Below are 22441 nucleotides of genomic sequence, written 5' to 3' on the forward strand. Positions count from 1 at the left end.
GATCTTATAAGAACGTTTTTTTTTTTTTCAACATTTGAAACTTCTCTCTACCTCCCTCTCTCTCTCTTTCTGAGTGTGACCCCATTCTTCTCTCCCTGCCCGCCTACCATTCTCTCATCGTCAGTTTATTCATAGTTTTCTGCTACTGTGCCTCCTCTCTCTCGTATCATCCACGGTCAACTCTCAGCTCCACGTGTGCTGCGCGCACACACGGAGCTGCGCTGTGATTGGCCGAAAGGGCCGCAAACTCTCCTGCTTGAGAGCGCGCGGCTCTCGTGCGGGTTTATAAAGTGCAAGCCTTCATGTCGCAGCTTCAGTGTGGCAGTGGAAACTCCTCCGGTGCTGCGTGACCCATTAACCAAACACACAGAGAAGACAGGGCAGGAAGCGAGTTGAATTAACCTCCGGGATGCAGCTGAACTCGTGGCTCGCGCTCGTGGCTCTGGTTCCCGTGCTTCTGTGTCAGCAGGTGCTGGCCGTGGAGACTCATGACGTCCAGGACAAACAAGCCAGTCACGTCAAAAGGCGCCTCTCTCTGCAGAGCACAGGTGAGTCATGACGCGATGCATCTTTACTACAGATACGGTCTTTTTTTCTTCTTCTTCTTCCTCTTTTTGCGTGCTTCAAGCTTAATGGAAGCACAAAATCCTCTCTTGTGCAGCATGACAGTTCAAATCGCATCTCTAACTCAGGTGTTATGTCGAGTTCTGCATGGCTGCACAGTTGCGTTCCCCTCGTCGTTAGTGCATGCAGTAAATCAGTGTTTTCCTATTTGATTCAAAGAGATCCAAACAATGTGGAGTTGCCAAACTTTGCCTCACATCTCCTTTGTGTACCTTTCAAAGCTAGGTATGCTGCCCAAACGTTATTTTGGTTCGGTGTGATGCAATAGAACAATAAAACGGATAAAAAAATACACTTTAAAGTGTTTCTTGACATACTTTGGTAAGTTTGTTTGAAGTGAGGAGTCACTGTTCAGTCAGCAGCACGTTGCTCAAGCGCGTCAAGAAAGGCGCACGTTATTCCACTTTTCTTTATGTCACATTACTAATAAACAAATGGTAAACGCACACTGTACTTCTGCATCTTTGCATTCATCAGTGTAAGCAACGGCAGCTATACGTCTGGACATACAGCAGTCGTGCACAACTCGTGCGTCGGAGCCGCTGCGCCCTGGAGCGCGCCTCCTCCTCCTCCTGTGCGCCACCTACTCCTCCTGCGCCTCCTGCTGAAATTCAATGCACATTCCCACTGCTCTCCCGGGCCGGAGCCGTTCTGCAAGGCTGCACCAAATCTCCAGCAGGATAAAGGGGGGGCTGTAACAGGAGAAACATAATAATAGTGTCGGAGGCCGGTTATAGGGATTAAGTAGACACTCGATAACAAGTAATGGAATAACAATTCACACTTGCAAATAGGAGCATTTTATTTCAAATGCATTGGAATTATTTGACTTTTTGAAGTATATTGTTTACATTTTCAAGTTAGACTTTATGACAAAAACATTGTTGTCCATCACCGTTGTGGGGCAGCTTGATCTCACGTTTAAATAAAATATCAAGACAGTGAAATCTGTCTATATTAAACCAACATGTGATCCAAAACAGAGCAACTGAACATTCTAATGCAAAGTTCCTGATTACAGCAGAACATGTTTGTTTTGCGAGATTCATTCACTCTTGTCCTGTCGTTGTAGTAAACTTTATCCCTCACCCTCCTGCTTTCTGTTTCCTGCTTTCTCTGTTTCTGTCCCTCAGTGGAGATTCAGAGCTGCCTGGTGAGCTCTGGGGATGTAGGCTGCGGCATGTTTCAGTGCTTCAACAACAACTCCTGTGACATCCAGGGCCTGCACCATATATGCCTCACGCTGCTGCACAATGCTGGACGCTATGACTCGCAGGTGAGGATCAGCACCGTAGTTTGACTTCATATCAGACGCATACAAAAACTTTTTTTTTTCCCAAGTGATTTGATCACTCTAAGGCCTCCGACCGTGACATTGAGGTCAGCGTCAAATGAGGGCAGGGTGGGAGAAGACATGTCTGGATGCATGTTTTTATTTCATTTAATCCCATCAGTCATTGCAGTCGTTTGTGAGGAATGTGTCTTGTATACGGAGCAGGGGAAAAGTTATGCGTGGCCGCACCAGTTACAAAACAATCCGAGAGGGGAACTGAAATGAGAGAAGGAACAGCTTGTCCACTTTACTAGAATAGAAATGCATGAGAAAACGATGCAAGTCTCAAAGTGTGTCTCCAGGATGGTTCAGGAACAGTGGACCGGGTTCAAGAAGGAACACGGTAGATGTATGAAGGTTGATTGATTGATTCGGAATTGACAATTGGGTTGGGATTTTTGGTCGAACGTCCAGCTATCAGTCATTTACACCATTATGTCCAACGTACAGTCCCAGCGAACTGGCGCTCATGCAAGACAACAATGGTGGAAGTCATGGTACATATTGGACAGATCACCAGTCCATCACAGTCACAAGCCAAATCAAAGTCAACCAATTCCTCTCTGACGTGTGTTCTGGAACGGTGGGAGGAAACCGGCGTACCCAAAGAAATCCCCCTCACCCACAGGAAGAACATGCTAACTCACAGAAATGCACAAAAAAAAAAAAAAAAGACTCCAAACCTGCAGTTGAACTTGAGAAATCCTGGCAAAGCGTCGCTGTGCATCAGGATGTCTTCCAACACAACGAGGAGAGATGATGCATGAGCGCATTCTAGTATTTGCTGAAGTGTTACCAACTGAATATTAAAGTGTCAGAAATTCAGCAGTCCCGCTATCTGATGTGGCGTCTTGGGGGAAATCAATTGCCCGCCTGCGCCTGACAGTCTGGATGCTGGTGGCGGAGCAGTGCAGCGGATGGCTAATGGGAAAGTTGGAGGGACTCCCTTGACAAGGTTGAAGGATGAGGTGGTGATTGGGAGGTGCAGGGTTACAGTCACAGGCTCTGATGGGCAGAATCACTGTTTCACCGTGATATTTAAAGCGCAAGAACCAGACAGTGATTTACTGTAGAAAACTAATACTGTCAAGATAACTGCACCTGAATTAGTGATATCAAAATAGAAAATGTAGGTGATTTTGTCTGTGAACTATCAAGAGGCTTCAGTGGTTCAGAATGTTGCTCAGAGACGAGGTTAATATACATACTTGGCTGTTAAACGCGGCGCTTTAAAAATGTGGCGAACAATAGGAAATGAACCATTTTTGAAGCTGATTCGAGGACTGACCTGCTGACAAGTCACCTGTATGTCTCGGAAGAGGAAAGCGAGCCATATCGATAAAAACATCGTGTCACATCGTGTGTTTAACGCTCCTCCTCTTCCTCACAGGGCAAGTCGTTTGTGAAGGATGCGCTGCGCTGCATGGCGCTGGGACTGCGGCAGCGCTTCAGCTGTGTGAGCCGCCGCTGCTCGGCGGTGAAAGAGATGGTGTTCTCGCTCCAGAGGGAGTGCTACTCCAAACACCAGCTCTGCCTGGCCCTGCAGGACCACATGGACACCATGGGGAGCCTGGTCCAGTTCCACCTGATGTTCCCCTCAGGGTGAGACGGAGAAGCTGAACACGCAAAACTATGAGACTAAGAATAATCCATGCGCTGAGAGTAACTACTATTCACCACAATTTCACAGAAAAGTATTTCTTGAATCAACTCTGAAACATGCATAGTGCATGAACTGCTGAGTCGGCGCAGGTTGAATGTAATTCATTTTGTGCGGCTTTGCGTCTGTGATTTCTTCTTTTCTATCACCGGGTTGTATTCAGGTAGTGTTAACATGCGATCCTCTAAGTTATGGATGCGCTCGGGGTATAATGGCTGTCGTTATTCCACAAATCTAGAAAACAATACTATTATTGTTGAGGTTGGGGCTTCATGCTTCAAAATATATGGGGATTCAGTTGAAACAGCAACATTTTATTCAGCTACATTAGGGAAGCAAGGCTGTATTTTAAAAAAAGGGAAATCCACCTAATTTTCTGACAATTCTTTGTTTAATTTGTCATTTTTACTTATTGTAAAATATGCTTACACAGAATTCAAGAACAAATGGTTCCTTTCCAGGGTTGGGCAGCATCACATGAAGTAAAAACAAAGATTCTTATTTGAAATTAGTGGAATTAATTCACATTTATTGAGTTTTTTATGTTTGATTTTGTTTTTGTTCTGCTCTTGATCAAAAACAAATTTTATTTAAAAATCCCGTATAAATAATGGATTTAACTCCTCACAGGTGTTGCTACCTGTTTTCCACCTGGCAACGTCTTTAAAGCAGCACATTCATGATAACATTCATGTTAACTCCAGTATCTTCGGTTGCTGTTGCTCTTCTCCATCTCCGACAGTTTTACTCAAAGCCTCACATCTTTTCAGGCCTTATGTGGAGCTGATGAACTTCCTGTTGAAGTGCGGTGATCAGGTCAGGACGTGGGTCGGCCGGCGGCTGCGGGGTCAGTGCGAGCAGCACTGGGGAGCGCTGTGCAGCAGCTTTGCCGGAATCTGCCCCATCAGCCAATCGGACGCTCCGCAGCACACCACCTCGCCACCGACCACGGAACCAGAGGCCGTCACAGCCCAGAGGCTCCCGGTGCAGCCGACCGCCAGGGTCCACGCCAAGGACACGAGTGGGCCTCTGCAGACAGAGAACGCGACGGAGCCGGGCCTCACGGAGCCCGAGAGATTTAATGTCACCGCTTCATAAGACAAGACAGGCCAGTCACGCCGAGGTGCAGACTGGGTACGCAAAGATCATGCACTTATTATTAATGTATCAGCTATAGGATGAGTGAAAGTAGTGCTAGTTATAGTTTTGTTAGAGTATTCAGTGTCGCATTGCCGATGAAAGCAGTGCAACATAACTTATTTAATCCGTTGTGGCGTTTCCCCGAGAATTTTTTTTTTGTGTGTGTGTGTGTGTGCAAAGGACAAAAAACCAAATATCTACCTCACTTCAGCATCACAGCAAAACCATAGTGGCTCCATCCTTCAGCCAAGTACATGGGACACAGCCAAGTCGACACTACAGGGAATTTATAGCTCAAGTGCAGCTGATGGCTCCAAGTCAGGATTCTATCTATTTAAGTCTGTTTTTGTATTTATGACGATTGTTGTGTTGTGCGCCGTATTATTGACACGAAATCAGGTGCGATGTTGTAGACACTCGGTGGGAAGAGAAGCACTCTTTGGTCATGTTATAGATATGTTGGCTTCAATGTTCTACTTCTACTTGAACAGTCACATTTTCACGACGACACCAGGTTTTAAGACAATATTTTGTAAGGTTTTATTTAAATGGATCTTCTTTCGCAAGTTTAAACAGAATTTAACTGAACGACAACGATATCACCTGACAGAAAAATAAAGTGTGTTAATTATGCCAGTTCTGTAATAATAAAACAGCTCTCACAAATCCATGTGGTAATGTGGTAACCGACGTAATAAAGACAGAAAAAAAAACTACAATTCAACTACATTCATACAAATGGACCTTCATTTCAATATTCACTATATCAAATGGGACAAACACTCCGATTGGTGCTTCAGCTCTGAACATCTGAGCGGAGAAGAGAAAGGCACAAGGTGACATGAACAGCGTCTTTGGAGCATTCACACACACACACACACACACACCGAGATTGAAATTTGACAAATGGTAAACAAAATTAAAGTTATTGCATACTGTGGCCTTGACCCAAACAACTTCTGAATGCCAGATTAAGTATTACAGGGACAGTTTGTACTGAAGTTCAATGAGGTACTTGTAGTGAGGGTGGTATATGAGTAAAAGAGGATCAGCACGTCCTCGGGTTGGAGAGTCAAACATTAAATGTAACTGAACTGCCCAAAACTCCAGTTATTGATCGCCTTTCAGAATTCCAGTGTTTTCACCCGTCAGTAACACCGCTCAGCTTTCCATCGTGGCAACTTTTAGTGCCACGATGGAACGTTACTCCCAGACTAACACAAATAGTAAAAATGCAGACTGTAGGATTTCAGTGAGTTAGGAAATGGGGTTCTCAGAAAAAACAAACTGCTTCTGTGGAGCGTTCCCACTCTGCAGTAGGACAGTATTTTTCAAAACTGGTCCAAAGAGAGAAAAGCAGTGAACCGGGGAGAAGGCACATAAGGGGTTAATTCAGTCCCGATCAAACAGACGACCTACTTCAGCTCAAAACCGCAGGAATTGCACCTGGCTCCGGTGATTATAGTGAGCAAAGGGACAGAATATCTGGCAAGTGGTCGTGATGTCATGGCTGATTTACATATTGTAAAAAAAAAAAAAAAACGCACCAGAGATAAGAAATGCCTCTGGTGTGCACCGGGTGGCAGTAATCTAAGACACACACTTCAGGTCTGAGTCTCACCTCTGCCACAATCGCCTGCTGCTTCTCGGGAAAAGAAAACATGGCAAACTGTTCAGCGTGTAAATTTCTCAGCAATATTCCCAGGTTGTTTCTGAGTAACGGTATTACATACTGCACCTTTAAAATCAACAGACTCCTGTATCGGAGACAAACTGTCTGTTCTGCCAGGTTAAATAAGTGTGCATGACAGTTGCTAGTTTGACCCCCCCCCCCTTCTCCCCCAGACAACATGGTACTTCTACGAATGTCTCCAAAGTTAAACACGCACATCTGATTTGTTTTAAAAATGGGCTTCCACTTCAGGAGCTTCATAGGTTTGGTTGCTCGATCTCCAGAGTGACACAAGAGGACCAGGTCCTACTACACGTGAGAAACTCACTACGTTTTAGTAACTCACACTTCAAAGTAATCCAAACGTCCCCTTTCAGGCCTCAGTATGCATCAAAGTGCTTTTCCCCACAATGAACAATCCAGCAGTGACATGCACACAAACCCACTTCTCTTCAGGTGGGGGAGCCGACAGGATCTTAAAACTTCCTCCATGACAGGCCCTGATGGAGGTGAGCGTCGTTATTTGTAATAAGGACAAATGTTCACACTGAGAGCACGCCGACTGAAAAGCCACAGAGATGAGGATGAGAAGAGGCTAAAACCTTTGCATTCCTTCCAATGTGGGTATCAAACACCATATTACGACTGGAGCATCATTGCATTCAAACACTCTTTTGTACAAGGAGAAATGCTTGAATTTAACACCCCTTCTAATGCGCAACAATTCCAGTTTTAGTGCCTCACAAGCCCCTGTGAGGAAACGCAGTAGAGTTGGATCAGAGGCGCTCTGCTAAATGAAGGGAAAGAGGCGTTTCTTGAGTATGTAGAGGACCGTGGCGAGGAATAGTGCCAGCGCGAGGAAGATGAGCAGCTTGTCCGTCAGCTCCCTGCGGTTGTACTTCAGGATCAGCTTTCTGCCCAGGTAGATGGTTCCCGTCATGCTTTTAAACTCCTCGTTGGTTTCCTGCACTGTCCTGGAGGACGTGGCTGAAGTAGAGGAGAGGCAGGAGGGACAAGGTTGAGAAATAGAAAGAAGACAGGGCACATAAAACTGCAACTGCAACACACACTGACAAACTTGAGATCTTAAGTGTGCGAGCGTCTAGTTATTTATTTATTTTTACCCAGAGTGCCGATGGTGTCCTCACTCTGCTTCACCTGTTCAGCCATCATCCTGCTGATGGACATCAGACTCTCTGTGATGTTGCCGCTCGTTTCCACTAAACTTTCTTTGGTCGCCTTCCTGAGACAAAAACCACAGCAGAACGCTTCAGTGAAAGCGGCATTCCATTTTTTTTTTCTGACGAGCTGGTTTAAAACATTTAAGTTTCACCAGGACACCAGCTCTAAACATCCTTATGTCTGGGTTAATTTACCTCACATAACATTTGAGCTGTTAAACTTGAGTAATGACTGATCACTATCAGTCACAGGCGAGCTTTGTGTTCCAACGATTTTTGTAATCATATTTTGACAAATCAAATAGATGCGACTCAGCTGGTTATGCAAAGACAATGCCAGCTGGAGTTTAACATTGGAGCAACAGATTCTATTTCCAAGAGTGCACAAGGTTTTGATCATTTTTTGTTTCGCTTTTTAGTGCGAAGAAGAAAAAAGCTCCCCCCCACTTCATGCAGTGGTCGTACTGTGCTCAGCTGCTGAAACTCACCACAAGTGATCCCGGGCTTTTGCGTAATGAAAAATAAAGACAAACTTGTAAAATGCAAAGGTGGCAGCATATGAATTGTAGAAGACACAAATTGGCAATAATGGTGGGAAGTTTCAAAAATACTCTGACTTGAGGATGAAAATAACTTTGTTTGTTTTGCGCAGTAACAAAGTTAAATTTGAACTCACAGACACACCACAAATACAATGCCCTCCACAGTTTGGTTTTATTAAAAGAAATTGTCAAATGTTATTACAAGAATTATTGAAAACTGCTCTGAACACAACTGTGAACTGATTGTGGCTTTTTTCTTTTTCTCAAGTTTCCTTGAGTATCAAGTAGTCCAGTGTTGGCCACAGATCTGCAGATAAACACTGCAAACTGGGATTAAACAGGGATACTTGTGTGAACTGTTAGAGGTTACAAAATACAAAGAAATACACCTACAGTACACAAAAGAGTTGGGTTATTTGAAACCAGGTCAAAGCTCCTAGACTGTGTTAACATTATTCTTAGTGTTACTGAATCCTAAAGGCACCAAAAAAAATGATTTTTACGTGAAGCATTTTCACCAGCTGACAGGTACTAACTTCTGTTTGGAGCAGTGGTTTTCTCCGCTGTGCAGCAGCTCGTCCTTCTCCACGTTGTCGATGGCCAGTTTACAGGCCAGGTTTGCTTTCCTCCAAGCTGTCTGGTTACTGCAATTAACAGAAAGGACAAAGCAGGGATCCAATTTGAGAACTTAAACCACCGTTTTAGTTTTAGTCATCTCATCTGCTCAATAGTGTAACTGTTAAACTTCAGTCATTGTAATAGTAATCGTAATAGTGCATATTATGAACCGAGAGGAATTTAGGTATTGTAGTGTAGCAATGATCTCAAACATTACCATCTTAACTAATAGATATAGCAGTCAACAGATTGCAGACAGATTATGTACAACATTAGCATCCGAAAGGCTTGACAAGGAATAATGTCGGCCACACGTATAGTCAGTGCCGATAAATTATTTTCGCCACATCAGTTGAATAGTTTCATGTCTCTGTGTTCAAACACCTCAACATTTGTCGTCGCTGGCTCTCTGTCTCTGCCTGGATGGCCAGTCTGTCCAACTCACTGTCTTGCTCTCGGGCCATCTGCTCCAGATCCTGACAACAAGTAACAAAAGAATCACGAGATACTGTTCAAGTTGAAGCAATTAGTTGGAATAATTAGTGTGATGCCTCAAAATGCACACGAGGCTGAGTTCTCACTTGTATTCTCAGCCTCAGCTGGTTGAACTTCTCTTTGACCTGAGAGTTGAGCTCCACGAGAGCAGACTGAGGTCCTGGACAGTCTCTGATGTCCTGAAGATAAAACACACACGCACACACACACACAGAAAATAAATCAAAATATGGTATACAGTACTCACGAATACAACAAAGTGAAGGGTGTAGAGTATCCAAACCAGACAAAAACTAAACAATTCAGAGTATCAATACGAAGTGTAAACATCTTTCATAAAATATAGTTTGGCAAAAGATGGGTTTTCACCAAATTTCACGTCTTCAAATGCGGACCGTTTTATTATTTCAGATGGCAATATTTGCTATTAATATACTAATTTCTCCGTTTATGCTACAGGTAACTTTCCATTGGATTAGACAAATACTCACATTCCAATATGATTTTATTGGATTTCTTGATTTTAACTGACAAAACACACCGGTGGAAAAAGGTTATTTTGTCACAATATCAACACGACATTATCAAATCTTAAGACTTTTGAAAGCAATGTAGTAATGTAGTAACTTCAGCAAAAGGCTTTCAAGAAAAGTTGTTTGCTGATAAGTAGTATTCTATCTTTCCTAAGGCTGCTTTAACCACACATTAGGTATGGATACGCTTGATTTAAGCGCCTTTGACTAGCTGTATGGACAGACTATCAAAGTGTGTATAAAAAGAATAATCTCCATGTAGATCCTCATAGTGCTTGTTATCAGACCAGAAGTTGTGGTAAATGGGATCTCTACGCTTCATTAATTTTTCATATAAAGCCAATACTTATTCAACCGCGAGAACGTTTTGCAGCCACTGCTGCCATTCATTATTAATTATTTCACCCCTTAAGGTCTAAACAGAACAAAAATTCACACACACGTATACAGTCAAAAAGTAAAATAATCCAAAAGCATTGTTATTGCCATAAATGAGGCAATTAATATAAATAATAATGACAATCTGTGGCTCGTCGGAAGCTGCTTAGCTAGCATTAGCTTCACGTTACTGAACTTTCGCGTCTCTTGTGTGTTTAAATGTCACACATCAATACAAAAAAAATAGATGGCCGACATGCGGCGTAGAAAAGTTACCCAACACGTTTTCTACTCGTACCTGTATGATGGCTTTAATTTCCAGGTCATATTTGATGATTTCTTGTCCACAGATTCGGACGTGAACGTCAACAGAGGACGCCATTGTTGTTTTTGTACGGGGAGCGGGAGGTTAAAATAAAAGCGAAGTATAAAAGTTTCTGCTTCAAATACAAAGATTAGATTAAAACTTAGTAAAACACTCAAATAGAAAATCCAAATACCCGGATAAAATTCATTACAGATTGCTACAATTATGGATAAGATGATTGACTGGGCAGGCTGTTCTGCAGCCTTCACAAGCCACACAACTGCTTATTCGTGTAGAGTAGATAAAATTTAAAAAATTTAATAAAATTATAAAAATTAATAAAATTGGTGAAAATGTTCCTCTTTTGAAATTACAGTGACCGGAATCAGTGCTCACCAGATATTTGCAGATTGCCGTTGAAGATTAGATAAATACTCTATTGCATATTCATTCAAACTTTACAAGGAAAAAGAATAGGTAAAATCAGCACAGCCATCAGACATGAAAGTGATTATTAAAATTTGATAGAGAAAATAAAAACTGATACCTGAAAGGATGCCAATCCAAATGAAAAGGTTTCAGCTGTTGTGTTTTTAAAGCTACTAACAGATTTTCTTTTGTCTGTTGAAGAATTTCAATATGTCAAATGCTGCATAAAACCCAATATCCTGATGATCCTCTTTTTTATGTTGCATCACAAGAGCATTCGCCAAAGTAGCTTGGAATTGCCATCTCCAACTTCCTTTGGATATGTGTCATTATGTTCAAAATTAGTTTATATGTTAAACAAATCTATTGAAAAAAACTTGACTTAACATCTGAAGATTATTCCTCCTTTCTAATAAAAAGTATGTCTTTTAAAATATGGTAAAAAAATATTATTGAATATGATTGACCACATTTGCAGAGTTAAACACAAAAAATAAAAGGTTTGAGTGATTCAATATGTAAACTTATTCAATTCAATCAAGTAAAACACAAGGGTCCAGCTGGGGGTGCTAATGGTTTTTATTATTTTGATAGTAAAATCAATAAACATAATCAGACTAACATGGTTACAAGCAAAGCTGTGGTACCAACTCCGGGCTGATACAACAGAGAAAGAATGACTTAAAAAAAATAAGAAAGAGAGAAATAAAACAAAGAGAGGCACAATAACACAACAGAGATTCAGGGCAGGTGTCCGCAGGATGTCGTGCAGCAGAGACAAAAAACTGTCAGAAGCTCTGAAACAGAACAAGCTGTTACAGTACAAACCAAAAAAAAAAACCAAAAAAAAAAAAAAAGAAAAACCAAAACAAACGGCTTTTACATTTCCATGCCTGTGCATAAAGCCACTCACTGTGCCTCAATAAGAGAAAAAAAAAAAAACACAACATAAAACAAAAAGTTATTCAAAACAAAAGAATAAACCCAGCACAACATTTATTACACAACATAAATATAACAACTGTCAAGATATTGTATTTGAACAGGCATATATGTGAACTACAAATATAGACGTTGTTGCTAAAGAGAGGATCAAGTTAGTTTCAGCAGGATACACTTTCTGCAGGTTTTGCTTCTTTATGAAATTATAATCACCAAGAGATCTATTATAGAGCACTTAGCAATGACGTACAGCCTTCCTACTGAGACTGGGGAGAGGAACACACACAGGACTAACTACAGAAAGATCCCATGCTGTTGATCTAGTCAAATAAGTTACCATACAAGACCAGAAGCATCGTTACAATGGCATGTAGCTGAGGAGCTCAAGATGATGGGATACCTCAGACATCCTCTACATGTTAGGACTTGTATGGATTTCCTAATAAATCTTCTTACTGTTGTTTTTGTAAAAGTTGAAAGAAAACAGAGAAAGGAAACAGAAAGGTTGCTGTAGGATAAACATTTTCTCAGTTATTATAAATGTCTCTTGCTCCGTGCATTTTGGCAAGTCTGGAAGGAGATGTAAATCACTGCAGTGTTGAATGATGAGTTGGACGTGTGCAGAAATAGAAAGAGGGGTTTTGTTTTTTTTTATTATTGAAAGTGGATTTTTGTTGTTGTTTGCTTTGATAAGATCAGTCTGCAGAAGAGGAAACAAAACCCTCGCCCCTTCAATCGTTGCAGGGGAGGGTGAGGAGTCTCTGCCCACCAGCCTTTAGTGACCCCCGACTAATCTCAGGAGCTCCCTGACAGGACTACTGCAAACCAAAGCCCTTCTGAAATCAATAAAAAAAAAAAAAAAAAAGCACCCAGAGGGAGTGAAACATCTCTGATGTATTTCTTCAATAACAACGAAAAAAAATTGTTTTTTTTTTTATTAAAACTTAATTTTTTTTCTCCCTCCAAAGTCAGAGACTGCAGTCAAGCCGACTTACTAACCCGACGAAGTTCATGAACCTCAGTCATGACGGAAAGACGAGAGTCAAGGCGAGCTTCAGTTTGGTAACTCAATGACTTTAGCTCAGGCCACGTCTGACCACAACAATCCTCCAATGGCAGGAGGCATCGTGAGCCCACAAACACACCAAAAACTCAAAGTCACAACGAAAGTCATCCGGTTTCTGTTAGCAGTGTGTTGAAACTCAACAAAATACATAGAAATCACAATTACATAGAGAAAGTACATTGGCATGGGCAAGTAGATGTAGTTTGTGATGTACTCTTGACAATTTGGAACAATTTTAGGTTTAGTTTATGAAAAATCCAGTCAATCGAACGGCCAAGTCTTATTGTGAAAAAGGATTGTTATTCTCAAATAAATTGTCACTGACATTATTTTTCAGGCTCATAGATGAAGGGAAGTGTTGCCCATCTTTACTGAGTGGTGGCAAAAAGTAAGACATGGAGACATCTAGTGGTCACAGTTAATATAACAGAAGTTATATTAACAGAAGTGCAGTTGTGGCCGGCAAAATGATCACGCAACAATCCTCAAATTAGTAAACCTTATTCCTTTGTGAACTCTTCATAGCAAATCGAGACTTCATTACTGTATGCTCCTGTTCGAAAACCACTGATCTGGAAAATAGGCGTTTGATCCGAATTAATTATTAGATGTGTGAAAAAGTACTTCAAATAATGTTCTTCAATATTGGTAAATAACATCAATTTGAAAGTTATTTTAGACTGAGCTCAATCACTGACATCACCTCATTACTGATCTATTTATTTAAACAGAAAATACACTCTAAACAGGTTTGCCACTTACATTTTTGTGTATTTTTATATCCTAGTATTATTTGTCCAGCTGATAAAATCTTTTTGCATGTGTTTTAGTTAATTAATGTTTAACGGTTTCATTGTGACTTTGATTCATGTCTGTGAATCTCACGAGCCCCACGATAAAGCCTGCTTTAGGTTTAAAAGCTATTAAAAAAAAAATTGTCTCTTTGCATGTTAACTTAGAGGACTAAACAAATAAATAGCAAACAAATTGTATGAACACTGGGATCAGAGAATATGGCAAGAAAATATAATTTAGGGAAAAAAATCATTAACTGTGCAACATTTGACAGAGCATAAATATCAAACCAAAATATATATATATAAAAAAAAAGAAAGATTTTAAACACACAAGCAGGACAGCGGCCATATAAAGGTACAACATTCAAGATCTTTCGAGATCCTGACGACCAGAGTCTCCCTCCGTCAGTCAAACAACAGGAAAAGCTCCGCCAGACGCTCCCGTCTGTCTGTACGATCCTGCCGAGGAAGACTAGTCTACATTCATCAGCAAAGCAGCAGCAGCAGAGTTCTACCTCGCCATGTCAGCATACAGCAGTGCAGCAGTCAGAAACACAGGACTGACCGGAGTCAACGACAGAAGGAATAATATGGCTAAAACAGCTACTGAACTCAGCCATGTTAGCACCCAGCCACTGACGGGTTAGCACCACTTGTTTACCTCCATGCTCAGTTTTGTCGCTTCATTCGCAGCCAGCGACTCAGTGCCAACACTGACTTCAAGGAGGGTCTGGCACTTCATATGAGCAAAGTTAAGAAATCAAAAGGTTTTTCTTTTTTCTTTTGTGTGTGTGTGTGTGTGTGTGTACGTGTGTTGTAGTTTGATTTTTTTTTTTACAACACAGTGCTCCATTTAGAAACCATAGGAGAAGTAGAAGAAGAAGAATGCCTTGTAAGTGACTAAAAGCAGGCCCAGGTCTCCCTCTGTCTCTGACACAGTGGAAGTTTGCTCTTCTCTACACAGACACACTGGCGGTGATAGCAGCAGCAGCCAATACAGAAAACACAATAACGTGGCGTAGTGGGCAGAGAAAGAGTTTTAAAATAAGAATAATAATAAAAAAAAAAAGAACCAGGTTTCCCAAATCCCATCATTTAAACTTTTGTCGTTATCCAGACAAAAAAGCCACATCGTCTATCCTTTGATTATTATACAAATTGTACTGGTTCTAGGTTAAACTGGGATTTTCATTTCATGGTTGTAGTTGAGGTGAAGGTTTTTGGGAAACCCAGCCCCTTGTTTCTGTAGGGAAACCCCCTCCAGACTGACAAAAGGTGCACATTTGTGTTCTCATAGATTTGATTAAGGCACCTGGTTCAGCAGGCATCATATTCAAAATGTTGTGATTTTTTTTTTTTTTCTCTACTATGTGTGTGTAAAAACCAAGCGCAAGGTGAGTAATGCTGTTGGTCTTTTGATGGTTGTAGGAAATAAGGTGCAGAAGAAGAACAGGGGGGCGGGGGGGGGGGTATTAATATAATGTGAATCTGAAGTCTCTTTGTGCTCATTCAATAGCAGCAAGTATGAAATTCATACAACCGAGAGTACAGAGAGCCCGTAAAGCCATGCGACAACTTGTTGTGACGGTGAGGAGCCTTTTTTTTTTTTTTTTTCTTCCGACCATCAGACAAATTATTTCCCATCTGTGAGGAACTTCAGACGTCACTTTGTTCTCTCAGAGCTACGCGGGGTTAAACGGCATGCAGAAACATAACTCCTGCTACATTCTGGGAAAACACGTGGAAAGTAGTTAGCACACAGCCTCTGACGCCGAGGTGTTTTTACAAGCAAAAAGGGCAGAACCACGTGGGCCCCAACAAAACATTTGAAATGACACATAAGAAACCGTAAGGCAGACTCTGACATTCGACATCACAGCCAATAGAAGGACAAATCATTGAAAGTTTTTGTATCTTTATTTCCCCAAATGACCAAGGATAGTTTGGTCGGGCTTATTTCACATTTTGAAGTCATTTCCAGGAACATCCACTGCACTGTATGTATTTTGGTTGTTAACATACGAGATTAGTTTTCATTGACAGTTGTCTTTCATACCAAATAATATATGAACTCTCTTTTAGCTCATATTTTGATCTGCACCACCTTCTGTGGGTTTTTTTTTTTAAGTAGATGTTTGATCTTGTTGAGTAATTTGTGACTTAAATTGTTTATTTTCTGCTGCTGACAAACTGTGTTACATGATAACATTTAAAAAAGAAATGGTTGAAAGCTACCACAAACTTCTCTGATTCATATGTGCAGTGAAAAGCTAGTGAGGCATTAAAGGTGAAATATGTATCATTTCGGAAATTCTTAATTAAATATCAGTCCAGATGTCACCTAAATGATAGTTTTATGATGTGTGTACCTTTTTAAACTTGCCCCAGCCTGTTTTGTCTTGCAGTATATCACAAGGTGGGGTATTGAGGCACAACACAGGAGTGTTTTCTACTAACAAAGAGGAGAAACAAAACTATAAAAGCCATAGAACTGACTGGTGCTAAAGTGACTCTACACTGTCATCCAAGCTAGTACACAGGTATGAAATTAATTTGACTTATTACCCCCCTTTAAATCTGAGCAAATATTGAATGATTTATTCTCCATGAGATGTTTATGGTGGGGTTTTTTTTTTTTGCCACTCAAAATAGATCAACACAACAGACTGAATACCAAACTGCATACAGTACAATAGAATTAAACGGGAAGCTCGAACGCGATGACTGTAAAAAATTAAATCCCCATAGTTTTTTTTCCCTCAAATTTGAATCCAATTTAACTAAATACTAAACCAGACCACTTTTATTATCCATCTTGCACAATACAAAGAAGAAGAAAAAAAAACTTTTAGACTTTGGGCTGTGGTATCAAATCGCAGAGACTGGCTTTCACAAAAGCAATCATGGTATATGCTCAACAATAACCATCACACAAGTCCGTGACGCAGATTCCCTCATTCTGCTGTCGTTTGGAGCAAAGACCAAATTCAATCTTTCTCCGTTGGTCCAACAGCAAAACTCAAGTCAAGAATTGATGAAAATGAAGGAGCAGCTGAGAGGGGAGTTTGCTCTGATGGACAGATGCCTTTTTTTTTTCTTTTTTTTTCATAATTATTGTTATCAGCACCATGTGACAAACCCCAGTCAGATCAGAGCTGGAAATCCTTCATGAGAGGAAGATGTTGCAGATTGTGTGACGTTCAAAGACCAATTTAAATAAAGCGGGGAGTGTTTGTGGATTCCTGTGACAAATCGGTTGGCCTTTGTTTTTTTTTTTTGTTTGTGTATAGAGCATTGCACCATATTGATTGACATTGATAATTCATTACACACACACACACACGCGCACACACACACGCACAGTATTTTGTACAGAGTAAAGAATAGTGACAATAATTGGAATACATAAATATATTTTCTTTAGATTTTATATGTCATCACATATGTCAGATAGAAGAACGATATTACCCTGATTTGCTGAAGAAGAGCGTGATGGATCCACGTATAGCCTTTTATTGGACAAGAGTAGCACAACGTTACACACTCTATTAGCTTAATAGTTGACTGTATAGGATTCAGGTCATCAAAAATAAAAAGAATAAGGAATAGTTTTACTGGCGTGGATTTTTCACTCACTTCCTCGACTCGTAAAATGCCACAGAGTCTCCTGGTTTGAATGTAAAGTTGCACAGCTTGCGCCTATCTCTTTAAATGTAAAAACCTGTGAGGACTCTTTCTTGCACCAGCCTCATGAAGGACAGCAAAACACGCACGCTTCTCTTTTGTCAGCCGGCCATCGACCAGCGGCCCTTCAACCACTGTTGACCCCCTGCCAGACGTAAAATCATATCTGAAAAAATTAAAATGCTTCAATTATCGCTGCAAACCTTTTGGGGCTGTTTTTCAGATATGTTTCACTACGTCTGCTACTTCAGTCAAGGTTGTTTTGAGCCAATCAGGCTGAATGGTTTTGTGGTTGTCGTTGTTATTATTGTTGTTGTTGTCGTTGTTGTTGTTGTTTACCAGATGGGCAGAATTATGTCATAAACCTTAGGCGTTCCCTTTGGCCGCAGACACTTCTGCCATGTCGTTATTTGAGTGTATGTGAAGTTATTTAAGAAGGCAATAAGTGTCCGGATTGAGTCTCCATTTGTAATTGGCTTGCCATACAGTACAGTGATATAGTAACTTCCCCCAAGGCGGCCGGGAACAGCGTCTTTCAAGCAGGCTCTTCCTGGCCGCCCCAGGCTAAACCTCTCCTCATTAAGTCACAAGTAGAAATCAGTTTACAAATGATAACAATATAGCTCTCTGAAGAAATGTGTCTACACTGTACATCACCCTGAAGAGGAAGCCAAAGCAGAATCAGTTTTTCCATAGGAAACCTCTACTGAAGGCAAATGAATCATGACACCAAGGGGGTCAGCATCAGGATCAACGTAGGGGCCCTGGAATCAAAACCCTCCTTTTTTGTGTGTTTTTTTTTTTTTTTTTTTAAGTTTTTTGTTTTTGTTTTTTTTTAAGACCACAAACATACAAATCATAGTCACCTGACCAGGAAAAAACACCCATCCTATCAAGACACTGGGCCTCCCGAAGCCAAGTAATGATATGCTGTCATACGTTGCCTACATATCATTTCGTGGCTCCAGAAATGTGTAGATCTAACGCCTCATCAGGCCATGCACCGAAAACCGATTCTTTGCCAGTTTATAGACCCGGCCAAGCCAGGTAATACACCTGTCCTCGCAAGAATTCATCAGGTACACTTGCAGCATTCACACCAGGCCATTTAGCAGCAAATGGAAGAAAAAAAAAATGCTTTTCTTTTTGTTGTTTTTTTCTTTTTTGGACAAAGTGCTTTTGTTTTCAAACATATAAGATAAAGTATTCTATACATAGATCTAACATTTAAAGGTACATATTAACTTATAGTTTATTTACAAAAATGAATCACTACTAAAAAAATAGCTATGGACGGTCGGGGAGAGCAAGTCATTAGGCTACAACTAGTCTAAGGAGGCAATTAAGAATCATGGATACTCATCATTCTAGTTTCAGAAAAAGCACCATTTCTCCCTTTTTAAACAGAACGGAAAACAATAGAAAAAAATATACATAAATATATATATATATATTTAAAGGAGTAGCACTAGCTGTTATCTAATCACACAGCACAGACATCGTCCTTTCTTCACTTGAATCTTTTTTTCCCACCTCATTCAACTATTTGCATTATCGATGTCTGAAGGGAGTCTGAATTTTGAAATTTCCTGGTAAGGCATCCTTTACAGCCCGGACAGTGCAACTCCGTGTTACTCTCTGATGCTGTGACCAGTCAGGAAGGATTTATGGTCAAAGGCAAGAAGAAGGCAGGCAGACGAGGGACGAATTCAACAATCCAACCTCAAGAGCTGCGACGTCAAACCCAGGAAATGCAAAATTCAGCCAGCTTCGCGGTTAAAGAGAGAATAACAAGTGAGGACCTATATGAAGGAGCACAGTGCTGAATTCACATCAGTGTGGGACAGACTCTAATGGCTTTGGCTTTCTTACAGTATCTGAGACAAATACTGTAGCTGGTTCTTCATGCCTCCACGCCTTGGAGGCTCTCTCTGGACCTGCCCTGTCCCGGCTAATCCCAGCACTTCCTCGTCCTCTTTATTGACCATTGGAACTAAAGCGAGGGGGTTCCGGAGCTAATTTTTGTACAAATGCATCCCCAATATTCTACATCTGACTCAGCCAGTAAAGACAACAGCGGGGTCGAGTGTTGGTTTATGACTGAAAGCATTTTAAGACCTTTCCACTCTCGTTATCTTTGCATCTCCTGCTCTGACTGTATTCCTCTAATACCTCCGAACCAACCGGGAAAACTAGCAAGCAGCTAAAATAGCAAAATATAACAAGAATTTCTTTCTTTTTTTTGTGGGTTTTGTTTTTTTTCTTCTAACTTTCTCGATGCAGGGAGAGGCTTTAGAAATGTGTCATGCTTAAAAATGAATCAATTGTCATGAAAAGTGGCATTTCACCATCGATAGATATATCATAATGTATCTATATACAGTACTTTTAAACACAATTCAGTTAATAACTTGTTGATAAACTAGACTTAGTCTACAGACAGAAATCAAACAAGTGACACAGGAACAAAAACATTTTGGTTACTGTTGGTGACATTTTGACAAACAGGCAAAAATGTAACGTAGCTTATCTACCGGCGCTCTGGGGTTTTGTCCTAGCTAGCGCTATTAGCAAAATTAGCATGTGGAGGGAGCAATCGGTTCAGGAATGAAGTGCTCTCTAAGCGACAAATCTACTGGAGAAGCCCACAAATGGGGTTAATCTTCAGATTGAAACGAAAACAAATAAATGTTCCTTTTCTGTACAGAATTGGACCCAAGCTATTTTCACAGTTCTATGAAGTTCCCTGACCCTCCCACATTTCTTACATTCAATACGGCGTCAGGTAAGCTGTGCAAAACCTTACTTTAACTGGCTGGTCGCCATTTCGTTGCATGTGTCTTTGGTACAAAAAACAATCAAAATATAGTGTGCAAATTTCTTCTTTTTTTTTTTTGTAACTCTAAACAAAAAATATCTGTCAACCCTCCCCAGTTCCCCAAAGACAAGTACCAAAAACCAAACGTAATCTATTGCAGAGCCCTCCTATATACACAGACTCTGTGGCATCGCGCAACAAAAGCTTCCATTTTTTTTTTTTTTTTATGTACATTCAGAATATCTTTAAACGACTGAAATACACAAGAAACCTCACAAGTGTGTCCTTCCTCACACTCACTAAGAACCTCCCTCAGTGTAAAGTAGTCCTCTCCTAGGCTGGACTTCAGGGAGCTCTGACCAATCGCATCAACTCGTTCAACCCCTTACACTCACACACACACGCGCGCACACACTCAGACTTACAGAGACACACGCGCACACATACACAAGGCACAATGAATTGAACTCTGATCAAACACTAGTATGAACACACCAAACTGTTGTCATCAAAATGCCTGGTCATATTCTACTGTACAAAAAGGGGAGCCATTCGCTGGGAGACATGGGTATATACAGTTTCCATGAGGAGATGGATCACTGTTTTATGTCGCCTCATCACCACCGCCATAATCTACCTCACAGTCTGTCTTGATCCCACGCTTGGCAAAAACGCTGGTTTCACTCAGTCCAGTTATAACCAGCTCAAGGCCAAAAAAAGCACCGTGCTACATGGTCAACCGCCGCCTGCTGTTTCAGGCAACCGAATTAGCCACAAAGTTTTCTCGTGTCTGCAACAAAGCTTCAAACCAGCAAAGATGTCTGTTGCTTAAACGTTCCAATCAAAACAATAACTATCAGGTTCTACTGCATCTTTTGTTTGTTGGTTTTGTTTGAATCCTCCATGGTTTTTTTTTGGGACAACAGCAGAGCCGACTGGCAAACAGGGGATGGCATGAACATATTGAGGCCTTCAATACAAAATATTTCCTGCCACCCCGAAACGCCTCAGAGCACGCTGCTTTTTTCTCTTTTTTTCTCTCTCTGCAGCATTCTTGGCTTCTAAATACTTTTTTTTTCTTCCCAAAGTGCTTTACTTGAATGAATCAATTTGGAAAAAATGGAGTTCTCTCTTCTTTTTTTTTTTTTGTTGACATGAGAGGCAAACCTCTTTTAGGAGACGAGAACTGGAACTTCTGTCGACGTGTGACGGCACCTGACGCGTAACAATTCCTCTTTTGTCATCAAAACCTCGAACGAATCGCGCAAACGTATTCCAGTGGTTACACTTGTCTGTCGCAGCCCTGGGAGCAGACCTCCGACTGAACCAACCCGACACAATGCTATGTTAAACACATCTAAGAACCACCAGTGGATTTAGGACGTGCTATTTGCTATACACCTAACCATCACTCGCTTTTAGAGGTGCTCTACCCAACAGAAGTTCACGATGGGTTGGGAGACGGTGATGCGCTGACTCCGCACGGTGCGTGCAGAGGCAGAAAGCTAGGGTGTACGCCATACGGGTGCATGGCAATAACAAGCACACATACATACACACGGCAGAGTGGCATGTGTGTTTGTGTGACTAACGATGTGTGTGTACTCTGGGTTGGAGGGGCATGCAGAAGGGAGCATAGTTACAATGGGACAGCGCGGTGGTAACATTTCACCCACTCCTCTCGGTGGAGTGTGCCTTGTCTAGATTTTGGAGGTGGGGACTCGCAGGCCGACCAGTCCACCGGTGGGATCTCCGCGTCCCGTGTTCTCCAATATCTTGTTCACGAAGTCCGAAGTCTGCCCAGCAACAGGGGATGGCACTGCATGCGCGCACACACACACATTCATAAACGATTGGCATTAGCAAAGAAGTTATATTATGCAGCGTTCGCTATCAACAGTACACGTCATCATTTCAGCCTGTTGAGCCTGTAGGTGAATAGAATCAGTTTTATTATGAGAGTTATATTGAACATTTTAACCACTTTTAGATAAACAACGCACTTAAATAAAAATGATCAGAAATATTCACTGATGCCTTTTAGACTGAAGAGAAATAAATCCCAACACAAAATGGGCAAAATTAATAAGGTTTTCGAAAAAGAAAAAGATGGGTGGATTGCGTTACACAAGTGTGTTTAATTTATTGGAGAGCTGCGGTAAACAAGTGTCTGAGGTCCTGATTTATATAAGCTCATGGGAGGACTTTTGGATTCTGAGCAA

General features: G+C 41.1%; 3 protein-coding genes across 3 annotated transcripts in view; 1 reads left to right on the forward strand and 2 right to left on the reverse strand.

The window, feature by feature from the left end:
* Positions 1-409: 409 nt before the first annotated feature.
* stc2b (stanniocalcin 2b) lies at positions 410-4715 on the forward strand (the record flags this gene model as incomplete). The annotated part of the gene is made up of 4 exons (XM_080508999.1): positions 410-548; positions 1758-1900; positions 3348-3559; positions 4388-4715. 4 exons carry the CDS (start codon positions 410-412, stop codon positions 4713-4715), a joined length of 822 nt encoding a protein of 273 aa, XP_080365125.1.
* Positions 4716-6618: 1903 nt separating this feature from the next.
* On the reverse strand, positions 6619-10567 carry bnip1b (BCL2 interacting protein 1b). The gene is made up of 6 exons (XM_080509220.1): positions 10475-10567; positions 9352-9444; positions 9155-9246; positions 8689-8796; positions 7554-7672; positions 6619-7416 (listed from the first exon to the last, which is right to left on the reverse strand). The coding sequence occupies exons 1-6, from the start codon at positions 10556-10558 to the stop codon at positions 7220-7222; spliced, it is 693 nt and encodes a 230-aa protein (XP_080365346.1). The 5' UTR covers positions 10559-10567; the 3' UTR covers positions 6619-7219.
* A 997-nt stretch (positions 10568-11564) lies between these two features.
* The window catches only part of crebrf (creb3 regulatory factor), a 28288-nt gene continuing 17411 nt past the window's right edge, over positions 11565-22441 (reverse strand). Inside the window, exon 10 of the mRNA XM_080509194.1 lies at positions 11565-22038. Within this exon, the coding sequence (XP_080365320.1) occupies positions 21920-22038 (119 nt within the window). The 3' untranslated portion in view covers positions 11565-21919. The remainder of the gene's footprint in view (positions 22039-22441) is intronic.

The sequence above is a fragment of the Blennius ocellaris genome, assembly GCF_963422515.1.
Source record: "Blennius ocellaris genome assembly, chromosome: 14".
Taxonomy (NCBI): domain Eukaryota; kingdom Metazoa; phylum Chordata; class Actinopteri; order Blenniiformes; family Blenniidae; genus Blennius; species Blennius ocellaris.

Coding starts and splice junctions, on each gene's coding strand:
- bnip1b (XM_080509220.1), bottom strand. CDS start 10,558: ATGGCGTCCTCTGTTGACGTTCACGTCCGAATCTGTGGACAAGAAATC. Junction 9,247..9,351: donor AGCTGAGGCTGAGAATACAA/GTGAGAACTCAG, acceptor ACTTGTTGTCAG/GATCTGGAGCAGATGGCCCG. Junction 7,417..7,553: donor GGACACCATCGGCACTCTGG/GTAAAAATAAAT, acceptor CCTCTACTTCAG/CCACGTCCTCCAGGACAGTG.